Genomic DNA, 17,671 nt, shown 5'->3' with positions numbered 1-17,671 from the left:
CACAAAAAATTGTTTCTCCAGTCTGTATTGTATTGATACATTATTTGTTGAATTTTGAGGCGCTTCAGCCACAATCAGACTTTTTTTTACAAATGATTTATCTAGAATTATTATAATAGGCCATTTAAATCTGTGAGTACTACGAATATTTTTAAATGCTCATCGTTTGGAAGAGGTACAATGTTCGGGAGCTGAGTTTTTAATAGAGGAGATACAATCATTAATGAATTGCGGCTTCATCTTTAACAGTATAGCTTAATCCTGCTCAATTAAACAGTGAAGTTTGGTAACTTGTAGAAAGAAGTCAGGTATACTAATGTTGATGTCAAACATGCTAACAAAGGCACTTGTGAAATTCAGTGGACAGAAATAAACTAAGTGATGCTAAAATGGTAATTTTTCTTTTGTTAAAGAGAGGAGCTTATTTATTGTGATCATCTTGAAGGTAATTATTTATTGGAGGTGGACTTATGTGTGTTAAAACTGAGATCAGTGATCAGCGCTATTCTTCTGATACTGGGTGATACAATTATTGGGTGTTTTATTCTTCAGCCAAACCTCATTTAGGAGCAGTAAGGGCAACCTCCAGCTGCGAGGGAAGTGAGGTCAAAGTCGCAAACTGTGGTCTTTGAGTGCAGTAAGTGGAGCACATGACAAATATCCTCATTAACTGCCATGTGTGGCACTCACTGGTGTATACATCACTGCTCCACAGACCACACAAATTGTAGAATCCAGCATTATAACCAGCACCAATATCTTTAATCAGTTTCAAAGATACTAGTTGCAGACAGAAGCAAGCATGTGGGTACTACTTACACAAGTCTTCGTGCTTAAGAGACACCCCAATTTAACAGATTTGACAACAGTCTGCACGCATAAACCATAATATACCAATCCAATTATTGCTTACCCTTTCTTATCGCTTCTCGAGTCTCTTTCCTTTTCTTTCTCCCGATCCCTTTCTCTTCCTTTATCTCTACCCTTACGTCTTTCTCTTTCACGAGATCGGCTTCTTGTGTAACTTCTTCTACGGCTGGAGCGTTCACTGCTTCGACTGTAGGAGCGCTGGCGATGTCTCGATTTCGATCTGTTGTGAAAGTGTTGAATAAATTAATGTTTAAACTCCAATTGTTTTTCCCTAAAGCCCGAGACCTCAGGCAGCGATGCAACGCTCCAGCACTCCAACGTGCCTTCCAAGTGAAGGACAGGAAGCAGTTTGGCAACGATTCCCCATTCCAGTGAATTCCCATTTTCAACTAATGCCATTGGAGACATTCCAAGCACACAACACTGGGACTGCTTGAGGGAACAAAGAGACAAGAAAATTAAATGTATCAAGCTAACTGTGTATACGCACTTGCAGTCTGTTCAAAATGTCAGTGGTGCAGGTTTGCAAACTGGTCACATGCCCACCTACTCACAATGGGGAATGTGTGTGGAACAGGGAAATCACCTATGAAGTTGGCAAAAAAAGCAATTAAAGTGGGGGGTTTCAACAAAGTTACGGACAACATGATAAAGTTATCAATTGACATTTTGCCTTCACTTTGCTGAGGTTTACTAGCCGTCACAGATGTCTAGAAGATTCTAACATACAACTATATGAATATACATCAAACAAAATTTTGACCAAACAGCAAAAATAAATTGATAATTAAGTAGTAAGCTGCAATTAAATCCCGCAGTTTCAATAAGACATGCAGTCTTGTCCTCCCACCAAACGTCAATTACCATCTATACCGTTCTTATGGGTTTAAAACATTAGCACTTTGGGTTTTGAGTCATTGGAAGATCTGGGAAGTGCTTTAGAACCAGTTTCCAAATTGGGTTACAGCTGATTGCAGGAATCAGCCAACTAACAGTGGAATCTCTTCCATCTTTTTTGAGGGGAATGAGATCTGCTACTCTGAGCACATCAGGAAGAAGATTATTAAACTGGACATGAAATTCAACACCACCTGGTACAGTTTCACTCTTCTTTTTCAGATGCCTAGAATTGTGATTTAACTGATATTGAACAGTTGCACTCTCTTTCAAGTTTAGACTAACTCCTTCTGCCTTAGTAAACTCGACTTCCAGACTTCTGGGTGCCTATGTAAAGATGTTTCCATCTTATACCACATTTGCCAACACTAAAGAATTCTGATTCAGACTCATAGCCTAGAATTACTGGTGATCCCCTGAAGCTGCTGATATCCCAGATGGGATTGGCCTTGGGTTTGCCTCCTGCCTCAGGGAATCAAGCTGCCGTGGAGTTCCAGCACTTCACTAAAACTACATCAGAAGTCGACTTTGATAATTCCAACCTTATGCCCTCCAAAAACAGAGAAGCATCTGTTCAGAAGTCTCCCAATACAGACCCCAAGGAGCAAGGCAAGAGCAGAGATGAAACTCTGCAAGATAAAGAGTTGCTTCAAAGTGCGAATTAATACAGTCGGGATTGATTAGCAGAACTTAAAATCAGATCGAAGACAATTTCCTTCCTTATGACATTCAGATCTCTGTAATTGAGTACAGAGAGTCATCTTTGCCACTTTTATTAAGATTGACTCACAGTGACAGAATTTCAACCAATTTATCATCTACCCCTCAGTGCCTTTCTTTTGCTCACTTTTTTTCCCTGTGTAAATACAATGGTTTTTGGTCCTAACTGTCTTAAATCTTGTGGCCAATATGAAGAGAATCACTATTTTAGTCAGTTTACACAAAATTAGAACTTTCATCCAAAGTAATTTCTTTCTGACAGCATTTGTAGAACAAAGTTGTGATAATCTGCCAGAGGCGCTGACCATAAGCAATTACAGATAAGCATTTCTATAGTAGACAAAGATTTTGAAGCCAGGAGTTGGCACAAATCAATAATCTGAATAAAATATGAAATTGAATTTGGAAAAAACTCACTGAAGTAAAAATTCACAAGTCTACAGTGGTAGGTCAGTATAAAAGTTATTTCTTAAATCCAATTTGACTGGTGGTGTGAATGTATAGGCTTTTTCTTGCTCATAAAAGAATAAAATGACTTTGGCATAAAATTATGGCATAAAATGTCATGCCTAGACCAGTTTGAAATTGGAGTACTGCAAGCAGTTACCAAATTTATGGTTAAACGTGTAAAATTCTGCCCTAGATACTTTGCATTCACTTCATCCGTTCAACCACAGATGCATAATAAACAAGGAAAAGCCCTCCTCAATTCACACAGGCACACGTCAACACCTCCTCTTGGGCGGTCGTCTTCATAGATTTTCAGGCACAGCTTAGACTATATAACCAATATAATGCCATGACTGATAACAAAGAGCATTAGACTTCAAATGAGCAAAGCATGCAGAAAACACAATGATTCATGCTGATAGAACTGTGAGCCTCACATTGTGGAAAAGTATAGCATCTAGAAGTATGACAGACTGTCACTAATGAAGATTGGTGAATTTTTTGATAAAATCTGCTTCTAAAGAATGGTGATAAATTACAGTGCCGGGCAAGGATTTGACTGAGAAATGTAGATGTTTCCCAACATGCTCATTTTTGAAAGGACCTAAGGGTTTGATGGAAGTCGCATATTAGAATTTGATAACATTTAGTGAGGCGTTTTTTAAAGTTAGTGAGGTGGCATTTGGTGCTTTTAGGCAGACAGCACAATAAATCCTACCACTTCAACTGGATTAATAAAATATCTCTGTTCAGTTCGTACATAAAAAGTACAATGAAAGTAAGCAAATACTGCATTGCAGGAATTCTAATGTGACTTTTGGCAGCTTCTCAGAAACACCATTTACTTCTGATCACATTATAACTTTTCCCAGAACAATCTACTCTTAGAATTAAGGCCAAAACAAAGTAGGATGTTGAAGTTCCTTTATGCCCTCGTCCACATCTCGGTCTTTCGTTCAGCTCTCACCTGTGTGACAGAAAATGACTTCACTATTGCAATTTCTTTTCCATCATCATCGCCCACAAGCCACAACTTTAATCCAAATAGTAACTTAGGTTTCTAAGCCTGCTTTCTATTATAGGAAGAGGAATATAGGCCATTTGGGCAATCAAGCAAGCCTGTTCAGCCATTTTATTAGATTATGTGAATGATACTTAGAAGTCGAAAAACGGTACTTTCTATTAAGCTCCATATATAAAACAGCTCATCTTCCAGAGCATTGATAGCAAGCTCAAAAGGATAAAGATGCTCAATATTATAAATTATATTTCATCTTTTAATCAATGTAAACAACACTTTCATTGAAACAATTCTACAGATACGACTTTGTTTCGTCGACTGAATGCATTTAAGATAGAATAATTACATCTTATTCCCTCCCCCGAAAGGTTCATTTAGAAGCTAAAAATATAAAAATATTCTGATGATAACGGCTATTTGCAATCATGGAGAATATTTGATCCAACATCTAGCTCTGGAACTATGAAGATTTATCAGTGTTCCAAATAAATGGCAAATAATTAGCTTGTTTTATTTCTCAAATGAAAAAAGGTCGTGAAGCAAATAGAACACAAGATCTGACACCTTGTTTGTGGCATTTGATGTTTAAAACTATTACAACAAAAATAATTCTGGTTTGAAACCAGAAATCTATCCAAAACAACAAAATAATTATTCAAAATCTAGAATTCAAAATCTGGACTTTCATGATGGATTATCTTTGACACAGTAAGAGTTTATTCCTTCCTCAGATCCCTTACATACCAAATCCTTGAGTCTCTTAAAATAAATGGATTATGTTGACACTGGTGTGGAATGCAATGGGATGCAAAGTTAATTAAACTAACTTCTCACCAAGGGGTTCTTAACTAATGAATATGTACTAAAGACAGACTATTTTTAAAGCAATTCAGAGAAAATGAAGTTTCCTTCTTTTAATTTAACAGCGTTTATAACCTCTTCTGGGAATTTTTCCCCACCAGCCAAAACACATCCTTCCTATTTTTTTAGCCAATCCATTTAATCGTTCTCACTTTCTGTCCATTTTCCCACTATGCTATCAATAAAGTAATTACTGCCATACAACTGCAGACACCAGCTTATTTCCAACGACCTACCACATGCATCGATACGAACTCAAGTCAGACACAGACAACTTGGCTCATAGTACCGCTGGGTGTCAAGGCCCACTGAGTGTCAGCTAACGCTGTCAAATATTTAGTGCATAAGTCAAGCGTTTTGAGATTCGGTTATGTTAAAGGCAAATGCAAGTTGTTATAAATTTTGAATAAATATAAAAACAGCAATTATGCATGATGTTCAGAATGTAATATTTTGGTAACATTTAAAATGTATTGGTTCATTACCAAATGTGCATGTCCTTTTACCCTAAAAACCCTTAACAAGCCGCTCACGAAGCACAGGACAATATCTTATATTAAAAAAATCTGATTTATTACTTAGCCCTTCGGAACTGTCTGAACTTATTTTCTTCCTAAGAGATGAAATGTAAACATACATTGCTCAATACCACATTATCTTAGGCAATGCTAAATCAGGCACTGTGCTTTGACTAAATAGTGCATCGCAAAAATGTTAAAGGTCTTGCAAAGCACATCTCCTGGGAATAGATAATGGATGCAGAAAATAATTATACTGACTGACATTTTAGCTGTGAAAACATTTTCCTCTGCAAAAACTATTTTGCCAATATTCACACTAATGCCAAAAGAGTACAGTCTGAATGTACATGTCATAAACATTTCTGTATTGATTTGGTAAAGCTGAACGATATAAAAATTATACCAAAATGCATTACTTTTGATGATTTTCAGCGTCAGAGATCAAATAGATTGAAATGGGTCACTTTAAATGTAGTGCTTTGGTCAAATAAATTCATGATCAAAGCAATGCTAAAGAGTAATTAGCCAAGAAACAATATTTTAAAAAATTTCAATGGAAAGTTTGTGTGATGCTTTTCTTGAAAACCCTTAACTCTTCAGATTAGTTGTAAGAAAGAAGTTGGTAAGATGTTCAACAAGTCCATGGCAAAATGAATTGCATATTTCAGACACAAACCGTCACAGACTAACATCAATGGTCCAGTGTCAAAAAAGTGTGACGCTAAGAAACAAAAGGCTTATCTTCCTGGTTGAGCTAATGAATGTTTTCACTGGTGGGAAGGGACAATGAGAGAGTGGAAGACATTAATAATAAACCTCGCATTTGATATAGAGCCTTATCGTGTCTTCGAGATGTCTCAAAGCGCTTCAAGTTTTGGAATATCTCCCAGTCTGATACAAAAACGATATGAAAATCTAATGTAAGACTTGAATGGCAGAGTAACAACAGACAAATATCTCCTTGTTCTGGCTAAGTGAAGATCTCGGCATTGCTAGTAAACCGAGGCGTAGCTAGCTAGCTCTTTTGTGAAACTCTTTTGTGTGACATTCTATACATCCCATACTCTGTGGGGTTGGGGGGGAGCAGATTCTTCTCTTCAGCGCAAGATTTGTATGATGTCCAATTATTTTTATAATTCTCTCCATTTGCATTTGTCTCTGCTCCTAGTCCCCAGCTTCTTCATGCTTGTGTGCTGTCCCATGGGCATCCATTACACCCTCAAAGTGTCTCCTTTCATCATCTCAGATCTATACCAATATATAGCTAAAGTTCTGCAAAGACTCCAGAGGTATTCAAGCAAAACTGCAGAACACAAAAGTATATTATCCAATCACTCAATTGCAATCCAGAAATACAATAATTCTGGCCCATGGTAAACAAGAACATCTCTAGTCTATCCCATTACCTTCAATGCAATTCCCAACCAAATATTTATATAACTTCTTTTGAGCAAGTTCGTCAGCACAGCATCTACTGCCTTTGCAGAAGTAGATGTCAATAGATTTGCCTCACCCTCACTGTCTTCAGTATAGTATGAAGCAAATCTATCCATATTTTATTAAGGTATGACCTGGTAGCAAATATTGAGTTCAGAAGATATGCCTTTAGCCTTTGAGATTATAAAAGTTTTCTGAAGGGTAAAAACTGAGAATTTGGATCCTTATTACCTTTGTAGTTTGTTTTTGCTTCTGCTGCCTCACCAGATCTGTTCGACTGAGGTGCTTCTGGCAATTCGAGTTTGGCATTCTTAAAGGAAGACAGGTTTTTGGGCTTCAAAGAATAAACACAGCATCAAGATCTTAGGACTTTTGTTGCATACTGTCCTTGCACTCCTAGATACTGTGTGCAGTTAGCCTGAGAGCAATGTTCACCTTTGCAATCCCAGATCCTTACAATATCTGTGTTGTCCACCTCTTGACAGAGAGTTGCTATGGCTGGATATAATTATAATCCTTGTATTTGGTATAGCCTCTCAAACTGGGAGGACAACCCAAATGTTCACAGGATTTACTGTGCAGTGGAAAGTTTGTAGGACACAGAAGCAAGGATGTCTGAGAATTAAAAGCGATTACTGTAACACTTGTTTAAACTTACTGATGCCCTACAAACATATTAGCATCGTCAAGCCTACAAGTAGCCAGTTTTTCAACCTATTAATACAGGAAATCTGACTAGTCTCTCTGTTAGATAAAACAATAGAGTGGCAGTATTTTTTCCCATCCACGATGGACATGTTATTACTTAATCTAAGTAGTTTTAACAAAGCACAAACATTCTAAAAGGAATTCAATCCCCAATGGAAAATGAAAAATACAGTATTCCCCAAAACACTGCAGTCCTCCTCATGATTAGCTGCTGCCCCGAATCCTTGGGCAGTTCACCAGTCCTAGTACTGCAAATGGTGTTGACAACTGCCTGTTGTCCGACACCAATGTTGAGGTCAATGACCACTTGGAGCAACACATTTGAACTGCTGTCAAAATCCCCTGGGCACAGGCCACATGTTTCTGGATATTAGCAGCTTTTCCATCAATGTCTTGGCTTTGGACTTGTGTCACCTGAATTGCAGACCAGCCCACATTAATATCAATGGACAGTGTCAAAAAACGTTGTGTCTCTGCATTCAAGTCCACTTCTGCATTAAGATTTGTTGACAGCTTGTACTCTGTAACACTGGACAAACTCGGAATTATAATATTGGGGCAAAGAGAAAATCCCCCAATACTTTAAGAGAAATCATATTTCCTGTGCTCAACAGACATATTGTTTTAAAGTGAAATTTTCTATACTTTAAAACTTCCATGGACGAACTGTTCAGCTAGAGGTCTCCAACGTAAAATGTGATACACATATTTTAAACAAAGCGTAATTCAATCACGTTCAAAAGAATGTGCAGGCAACTCTAAATTGTTTGAACAGTAGAGACAATGGAGACAAACCGTGCAGTGGAAGTAATAATATATGTTCCAAGAAACATGAGCTATATTTGAAAACTCACTAGAGACAATCCGTGATTTTCTGTGCAGCATATGTTAAAGGTGAGATTTGGGGGGCGCGGGAATCAAATTCCACCTCAGAATGCTGCTGAATGGCTATTTAGCACTTGAATTCAAGTAAATAATATTTTGAAACCACTCACTACTGTTACCAAAACCCTTTTGAAGATCCCATTCTGGTCGCTTCTAATCCAAGTGACAGTCAGAGTCAGTTGGAGCACTCTCACCTCTGAGTCAGAAGATTATAGGTTCAAATCCTATGATGGGCCTATAACCTCATGCTCCACTCATACAGCAGTCCAATGCTGAGGTAAGCACTGCATTGTGAGAGGGGCAATCCTTTGGATGAGACAATAAACCAAAGTCCGGTCTGCCTGTTCAGGTGGATATAGTTTGGGACATGACATGTCAAGCGACTGCCAAGATGGTGGAAGCGAACTGGGTGGACCTTGGTCTTCTTTTGCCCAGCAAATTCTTATGTTCTAATATTAACGATGCCATGGAACTAACTGATAAGAGTTTCTCCTTGTGCACTGGCTGACAATCCTCCAGGGCAAATACAATAATAATAATAATAATGCAATGCAATTAATTTACATTTATACAGCACCTTGGATGTGGGTAGGACATCTAAAACAGTTCAGAACAATACAAGCAGCCGCAAGTTAAAAATGAGAGATTAATCAGAACTTTTAAATTAATTTTAAAAAGTTATATAAATTTGTGGAATAAGTTACCAGACATCTCAATTGAACAACAACGACAACAAATGACATTTGTATAGCGCCTTTCACATCGGGAGGACGTCTCAAAGAGCTAGACAGTCGTGAATTGAATAGGTTAAAAGAGACAAGCACATGTATCAGTGTAGAAAAAGGGAACGAGGGACATGGTGAGAAAGCTGATAGGTTTGAGGTCACTCAAAAAGGGGTGGGCCTGTTGCGTCAAATTTTATTGTTCCAAAATCTCTTATATTCTTAAGGCATAACAACTGCTGTTGAACAAATTTGTCACAGGGCAGTGCATTTTTTACAGCATGCTCTGCCAGGGCCAAGTTGATGCAAGTAGAACAATTTTAAAGCTATTATGAAAATATTGCTGAATGCATAGTTTGTATTAGATATCAAAAGCTTAGAGAAACTGGAAAAGTACACGGTCATGAACTGACCTTCACACAAAAATATTCCCATATGCCCTGTGATAATCTTCCAATTTCAACTTTAAAAAGAATAATAAAACAATCCAAAATTAAAACCTGGGTACGCTGGTAGTGACAAGATCCAATTGGCTTCCAAAGCAATCTTTCAAAACAGCAAACACAAATGCTAAGCAGAGTACATAGATAAGAATCCGCTGACAGAGCTTATAATCAAAAATAATGGATAATTTACATCAGAGAATGCAAATTGTTGACTTATTCTAATATCGGGACTGAAAGCTGTGTACCAGCTGTTCCAGTATAAACCTTGCTCAAATCCTATGTACTGTATGATTCTGCATCAAGTTGGTATGAGGTTTCAACAAAACTGGACCATCAATGGACATTATCCTCTGTGAAACTCCATTTTCAGTTCTGCTTTGTTGATTCCAGAAGCTTTTTAAGAAGCAACACAGTGCAATTGTTGCAATGAAAGTAAGACATCAATTTTAAATTTTTTCACAATGGAATATTATTGAATGCAATAGATCAAGATAGAATGGAAAAATGAGTTACAAGCAGATTTGTAATGGTTATGCAAGTACTACATCAGGCAAAGCAATGTTCATGATGAATTGGTTACTATTATATTTGTAATTAAGTGGATTTGTCTGTATTTGTGAAATAAGCCTTGAAGCTGCAGCATCGAACTACTGAATTTATACGTCCATAACATTGTGGGCAACTTCAAATGATACTCCAGCAGGTTATCAAAGATATGAGTCAGTCAGTGCTCTGCACATAAAAATAATCTCATCTAGCCTCAGTGTTCCATGCCCCTAACTCGATATCATAAGGAAAAAAATAACAATTTACATTTATGTAGCACCCTTGAATTATATATCAATCAATATGTGCATGTATATGGCTGGATATTTAATCTATAGGTTCTTATCAGATCACTTAAAAGTTTTGTTTCGCTTGAAATCTTCAAAATATTCTCTAATTGGTAGGCATGCGAATCAGAACTTCATAGGAGAAACAGTTTAATGTAGTTATATTCAAGGCGAAGAATTAATTTGCGCAAAACTACTGCCTGTCAGTCTATCAGCTGTGTTTCAATTCAATATTACAGCAACAACAAGATTCCATTTGTAATGGAATAATAAATAGCAAGGCACACTCATACAAAACAATAATTTCTGTAGCTTAACTAAATTATTTCACATTTGTAATTGAGAACTGGAGTTGTTGATTTCAAATTGAATTTAAACTTGCAGTGTATGTAAATATGGCTTCTGTGACAAAGATCTTAAAAGGCTTCTTAGATCTACACAGGTCCATATGGTAGAAAATAACTGTGAAAATCTGCTCCCATAGATGCAGGGCTATGCACCCCTCAACAGTCAACTACAGTATGATGCTTACATTTGATAATTTGCAGATCACCAGGAATCAGGCTCTCGATTTATCTGTAGGAATAAGAGGAGCTTCAATCCTTTATTTCGTAAAATGCTTGGTCCAATCACTGAAATTTTAAATACTGACAAAGTCAATCCACAGTAACTGCCCAAAGAGTGATAATTTGCTAATTCTTCACAGGTAATCAGTTTAAAATTGGAATACAAGAACCAAATTAGTTGCACTAAATTTAACAGCTGTTCTGCTCACATAATTAGTTTCACTGGAGCCATCTGCATTCTGACTTCATAGTGAGACACCGTAGTTAAAACAAACCACAGCATAACTTTAAATGTGCACTGGTCTTATAAAATTTGTATTTTACTGGCAAATGTGTTTTAAAGCACATACAGTAATGACTTGTAGATTTATATTTATGAAGTGCCTTAAGGCCCAAAGATGTCTTTAAACAAAATTTATGGCTTACATGTGAACTGTTTTGCTTCACACTTTCATAACTCAGGTCATTTAGAACTTAGCAGCCAAAGAGAAAGAGAGAAAAAAAGAGAAAACAGAAACACCAAAAGAAAACACATGGACAATTATATTTAGAACAGACTCGTGACAAAAAGCAGACACGCATACCAGCACCAAAAGGAAACCTCACTTAATTAAATGTATACTTGCATCTGGAATCTCACCCTAATAAAAAGTGAAACAAATAATTTCTAATGCTCTGAAGGAAATGAGATCAGTATATTTGGCATTGTCCTTTGCTAAAAAATATCAATGTTATTAACATTAAACCAAAAACTGTACAAACTAGAGTATTCTCAAAAAGTGCCGACAACATTATTAAACTGGGATTCAATCGTCAATAACACTCTGCAAATCCAGGAGAAAGGGAGCAACTGGGATTCATATAAAAATTCAAAACATGGCAAATGTGAATCAAAATAATGCTACTAAGCAACACGTGAAGTTAATGGGATAATGTATTTCAATTAAAATTTTGATGTAAAATGTATTGAACTACAGCTGTCAATAGTTTTTATTTAAGAAAACATCTTTCTTTCCTTCCAGTGGTCTACGTACCCCTTTTTTTCACGGTGCAAAAAAATAAAAAATAAAATTCTACATGCAAGAAATCATTCGATCATAAGCAGATATTTGTGGACAGATGATTTAAGACTTTAGACGGCAGGTTTTACGTTATGCATTGGAATGATTACCTGGTCTATAGAAATGCAAGATTATTGTTATGATACCAAAGCATCAAAACAATTGTTTGCTGAACAAACAGTTTCCAATCTCTATTAGAATTTAACCCCAGTTAGAGCTACAGGGATAAAGGTTTTATCACTTTAGTAATTGTTAAGGGATCAAAAGCAAATATGATGGTAATAAAACTTCAACTGGTAACCCAACGTGTGCACTGAGCAGCCCATGTAATTGGTTTTGAAGTGGAATGAATGGAAAAGTCTGAAGTTGTGTCAGCCTGGCTCAGTTGGTAGCACCTTTACCTCCAAGTCAGAAGGTTGTGGGTTCAAGCCCCGCATTGGGATTTGGATCCCATATAATCCACGACAGTCCAAAGCAGCGGTGCTGGGAGTACGTTGCACTGCTGGAAGTACCATCCTTCAGCTCAGACATTAAACCGAAGGGTCCTTCTGCCTGTTCAGGTAGACATAAAAGATCCCAAAAAGAGCACAGAGTTTCTCCTGGTGTCCTGGTCAACAATTCCGCAAATAAAATTGGGCCTTCATTTCATAGCTGTTTATCAGACAATGCTGTGTGCAAAGAGGCTGTAGTGATGGCATTTGGACCTTGTTGAGAGTGCAGCTGGGTAGACCAGCGAGGAGAGATTTGGAAAGGTTCTCTGTCAAATGTAAGGATTATTAATATTATTAAGTCTGTTATCAAATAGACCAATTTCACTACATCTCTCCGCAAAATACCTTAAATCAACAAAATTATCAATAAACAATTTCTGATTTGTTGTTGTGAAATAGCCACTACCGTTAAAAAGCATAATGGCAAATTTACATTGAGGGACAATATAGAATAATAGAAGTTTTGTTACAGCTCTTAAGGAAAGCTTATATGACTTTCAGCAGTCTCAATCTAGTCCCAACAGATTCGTCTCAAAAGAAAAGAAACGGTTTAAAAATGGAACATGTTAAGAGTGTGAAAAATTAAAATCTCAAACCGCATAGCGGTAGATAATCATCTAAGCCAGGCCTACGTTAGACTGATGGTGTAACACAGGAGAAGCCCAATTAAAATCATGAGAATATTTGACAATTTATATCAGAAGAAGATTAGATATAAAGCAGAATACAGTATTAACGACACAAACTGTTCCTCTCCCCCAAAACCCCTCATGTTGAACAGCTACCGAATGGAAAATGCGATTGAAAAGGAATAAAAGCACCACAAGTCGTAGCTTTCAACAGAAATTTCGATAGTGGTTAATTTAGTTATTTACATTAGAATAGAGTGTTTTTTGCTGCATTTCTTCTGTTACTAAAAATTATTTTTTTTAGGAAATCCAAATAAAGAAATTTCCTCTTTATACCATTTATAGCGGGTGAATCACTGCCAAACATTATGATTTTCACCCCTAAATCTGTAACGTGAGACATCTCAACATGGTGGCACTATATTAAATGCAAGGAATATAATTATTATTATAAACTACAATGTTACATGATTAGAATATACAATGGCACCATGGCGTTATCAATTTTCACCAACAGATAATCATAAATCAAAGTCATGATAATTAAAATTGTTCTTGATTTAAAAAAATGAGAGGCTTTTCAAAAAAAAACTAATAATTGCAGAATTAATGTTATCCGTCAGAATTGTGGTAGATAAACCATGGTGATCACAATGTTAATAAGATAATCATGCAACAACAGACACTATTAATGTCTACAAAGTATAATAAGAACTTCTAGCATAAAAATCAAAGGATTCCTCATGCAAATTATGAACACCATTTGTTGTATAATCTGTTGTAAAAGTTTAAATTGGACTTACTTTCAGTTCACATTTTCTTTTTTTTTGGGGGGGGGCAAAAAAAAACTTTGGGGGAATTTTAGACTGGTGAATCTATCTGATTATTCACTGCACGGGTATAAACAAAAGTAAAAACTGCATTGCAGTTCAGAGAATGCTATTCAAAACTTGAATCGGTATAAATACATTAAAATGGGTTAGATAAGGCTGATCTCACATACGTCAAAAAAATCTTTGCCCGTTTGCGTTTCATTGGTTCTTCAAGTCATTTTTGAAAATATGACAGAGTTGGATTACTCAGTAAGATATATATATATTCTGATAATTATTTTAAACTCAAATAATCATTAATATCAATTCAGGCAAGGATATCCCATCAAATAGAATATTGCAACCAGATATTCAATAAATACTCGATATTTAAATTTGCACAATATGCGCAAATTTCCATGCAGTGTGTCCTGTACGATTGATTTTTTTTTCCACATACAAGTAAGTGTTCAGAATTGTTTTTACAAATGAACTATATTTCAATATTAGACAAAATATACAGTCAGTTCACTTTACAGTATATTCTGTGAAGCGCTGTGAGAGGTCTCGAAGACGCGATAAGGCGCTATATTAAATGCCCCCAATGCAGCTACCAAACAGCAGCACATTAAGTGTCAGAAGATGTTGACCCTGGACCGAAATTCAAGTTCTCTTCCTTGAGTGGCTTATCGTCACTTGCCCGCTCTGATGCATTACGTCTTGAAAACACATTCCAGTTCTGTTAACTCATCAATATACATATAGCTGCCATTCATGTGGCATTTTTATTCAACTTCTAGCAAGCTCTTTTTGGACAGACTTCTATGATAGACTGTAATCTCTAGTGATTAAATCACCCGACACCAAATTAAGTGTTGCTGTATCATTTGACATGAACTGAGGTGACGTTGGGATATATTTCAATGCACAACACTGAGAAATACATATATAAGTACTCCAAACAAGTTGAATAAACTTCATATAACATAGAATTGTTCTAAAATTTCAAAGATAAATGTTGAATTGAGGAATCTTATGCAGCTTTTTTTTAAAAAATTCCATTGTGCCGAACTATAAACCTGAAATCAAATGTCTAATTAAAAATAATCAGAACAAGTGGGTATTCTAATAGATATAAGTAATTGATTTACTGTCCGGTGATTGTATTCTTCATTCTCCATTCATATCATAATTTTGTCCTTTCACCAAATGTACAAAACACACTACAGTAGTGATACCCAGTAACTCAGTCAACAGATACAACTCCTGCCTTTTGGAAAGCTTTGGGTATTGAAATAAATGCAGAAGGGTATACCTTATTAAAATGTAGCTTTGTTGCAAAAAAAATCACATTAAATTTTTCCCTTTTTATAAATTCACTTTTCAGGGCTTTCCATTGCCGAAAGCCGAGTGTATAATTATCCAAGATCATAAAGGGGAAAAAAATTATTTAAATTTGAAGAATAAATTTATTTTACAGAGCACAATGTTTTGCCGCTAAACAGCTTCATCCCCCCCAAATTTTCAACAGGTTCTTTGTGAATCTTTCCAAGTTAGACTGCCAATTGATAACACGCCCACTGAATTTAACCCGAATTCAAACACAAATATATGACACTGAGCTTGTGTGTGAAATGCCCTTTGAAATTCAATAGAACAATACAATGTGCACATTTCCCAGACCAAATCATCTGAAAATCCCTTCCATACAACTTCACATTATTTTGTGACCTTCTTTACAGCGAGTTCGTTGGTTCTTTTCATTTCCCTTTTCGTGCGTTTATGTATAAATCCAAATTATGAAATAGCGGAATAAAGATTTGTTTGGCAAATGAAGTATGATAGCCGAAATTGGATCAAATGAATTTTGCATTCAATTTTCATGATCAAAAAGAATGAAAATGACCATTCTTTGTTGGAATTAAAGACAAAATTGACCTTCAGTTCGAAGTCCAGGGTTTGCTGTACAGCTGCATAGTTAAACCATAAGAATGGCATTTCTACACTGACAACATCATACAGATGGTTCTGATTAAGATCAACCGGACAACGTACACATTCTATTTTTTTTCACATACGCAGACTTAATGGAATGTCAGCCCAAATGTAATCTGGGTTCATGTAAAGAAAAGAGCAAAAAAAAACTACCAAATTTATTGCATAGTTGACACACAATTATAAACTGTCTTGCTTTGTAAATTTTCTTTATTACCTGTCAAAAAACACAGGTAATGGCATTGCACCACATCTTATGAAAGTAGTGAGTGAAAGACAGAAGCGGATACTATGTCTCGCTCTCTTCTTGTTAAGTGCTGGCCTTGAGAACATATACAGCTGTCAACAACTGGAGTTTAGATGCCACAAACCCACAACAAAACTCTTCTGGAAAATGTCAGTATTGGATGGGTCCACGTCTCGCCTGCGTTTCAGAGAATAATGACCAATTCCTGAGGGACGTTGCTTGAAAGCTTTAAAATATTATCCTTGGGAAAAAGTTTCACTCAGCAGTCAATTCGAGGTATATTAGATGACCATCCAAAAAATCATCAGTATTTATCCTAAAAGAGTACAATACACTTGAGCGCAAGGCATAAACAGTGGCATCGAATTAACTGTGGGCCCGAGCTGAGAGAATGTTTGGCTTCCATCAGTGCTGATGTGTCACTGGAAGGGACAGTGATGAAAGAATCCTCTCGCACAGAGAAAGCCAAACAAAGTGACAGACACAATTATTTCACTAATTGAAAATGAACACTCTCAAGTAGCCTTAGAAAAGAAAGGCTTCACTTAAGACTACTTCAGGCTTTGACCTCTGCATAAGTAAAAGCATTTTTAACTGTAGCCCACCAAAATTGATTAACAGCACCAGCCAAGGCCAGCAAATATTTTAAGCTTTTTCTCTATCACATGGCCCTGAGGATAGTTAAATGAACATTAAAATGGCTACAAACAGCTCAATAACTACACAGAGTCGTGCCAATTAGAAATAATTAGGCAGTCATTTTGGTGGCAAGTCTTTTTAAGTGCATACATAATGATGCAATGATGCTGATTAGCCAACTCACATAAGCATGCTCAAACAGCCTGAAATAATTATGCGAGCATCACTAAAGCCCTGCACATCTCTGTACTTCACCTTAATACATTTAAAAATCCACTTCATTACCTACAGTAATTAATGCTCCATTAATTGCAGGAAGAGCCCAGTTTACCATGCTTCATTTCTAATTATCATCTTATAAATAGTTATCGTCCTAATTAATGTGTTCATTACGCTGGATATCTCTCTCAAAGCCATGCTTGGAGCAAAGGTTCCCTTTTCCTCTTAGAAGTCTAACTAGCCATAAGGTGAGGCCATTTTGGTTGTATTTGCTTTTATTTTACTACATTCAACCTTCTAATTGGCATTTAAAATCCAATTTGGGAGAACTTCAAGAAGCTTAAATTGAAGCAAAAAAGACAGAAAAAATAATTTTGGATTCAAGTCCTGATAGAGAGACTTTATTCAAATAAAGGATATAAACTTTCAACTTAAACATTTTATGAAAGTGTATTTTCCATTTCTATCCAAGATATATTTTTTAGAATATTATATTCACATAATTGAGAATGTTGCTAACTACATTTAACATATTTGTCTGATTAATTGCTCATCAATTAAGCAGTTCATATCACAACTAAGTTACATTTTGGCTTAAATAAATATTGTTAAAAAGTTGTTTAAATTGACTGCAAGTTAGC

General features: G+C 36.1%; 1 protein-coding gene across 5 annotated transcripts in view; it reads right to left on the bottom strand.

Moving 5' to 3' along the window:
• The window catches only part of rsrc1 (arginine/serine-rich coiled-coil 1), a 157,867-nt gene that overhangs the window by 119,802 nt on the left and 20,394 nt on the right, over positions 1 to 17,671 (bottom strand). For 4 of the 5 annotated variants that reach the window (XM_042338941.1, XM_042338939.1, NM_001292928.1 and 1 more), the window contains 1 exon segment: positions 914 to 1,090. The exons of the other annotated variant lie outside the window; for it this stretch is intronic. In XM_042338941.1, coding sequence (XP_042194875.1) covers positions 914 to 1,090 — 177 coding nt within the window. 5 annotated transcript variants of the gene reach the window in all.

The sequence above is a fragment of the Callorhinchus milii genome, unplaced genomic scaffold (assembly GCF_018977255.1).
Source record: "Callorhinchus milii isolate IMCB2004 unplaced genomic scaffold, IMCB_Cmil_1.0 Scaffold11, whole genome shotgun sequence".
In the NCBI taxonomy this organism is placed as follows: Eukaryota; Metazoa; Chordata; class Chondrichthyes; order Chimaeriformes; family Callorhinchidae; genus Callorhinchus; species Callorhinchus milii.
Note: the sequence above shows the minus strand (reverse complement) of the source record. Positions and strands in the feature narration are given on the sequence as shown.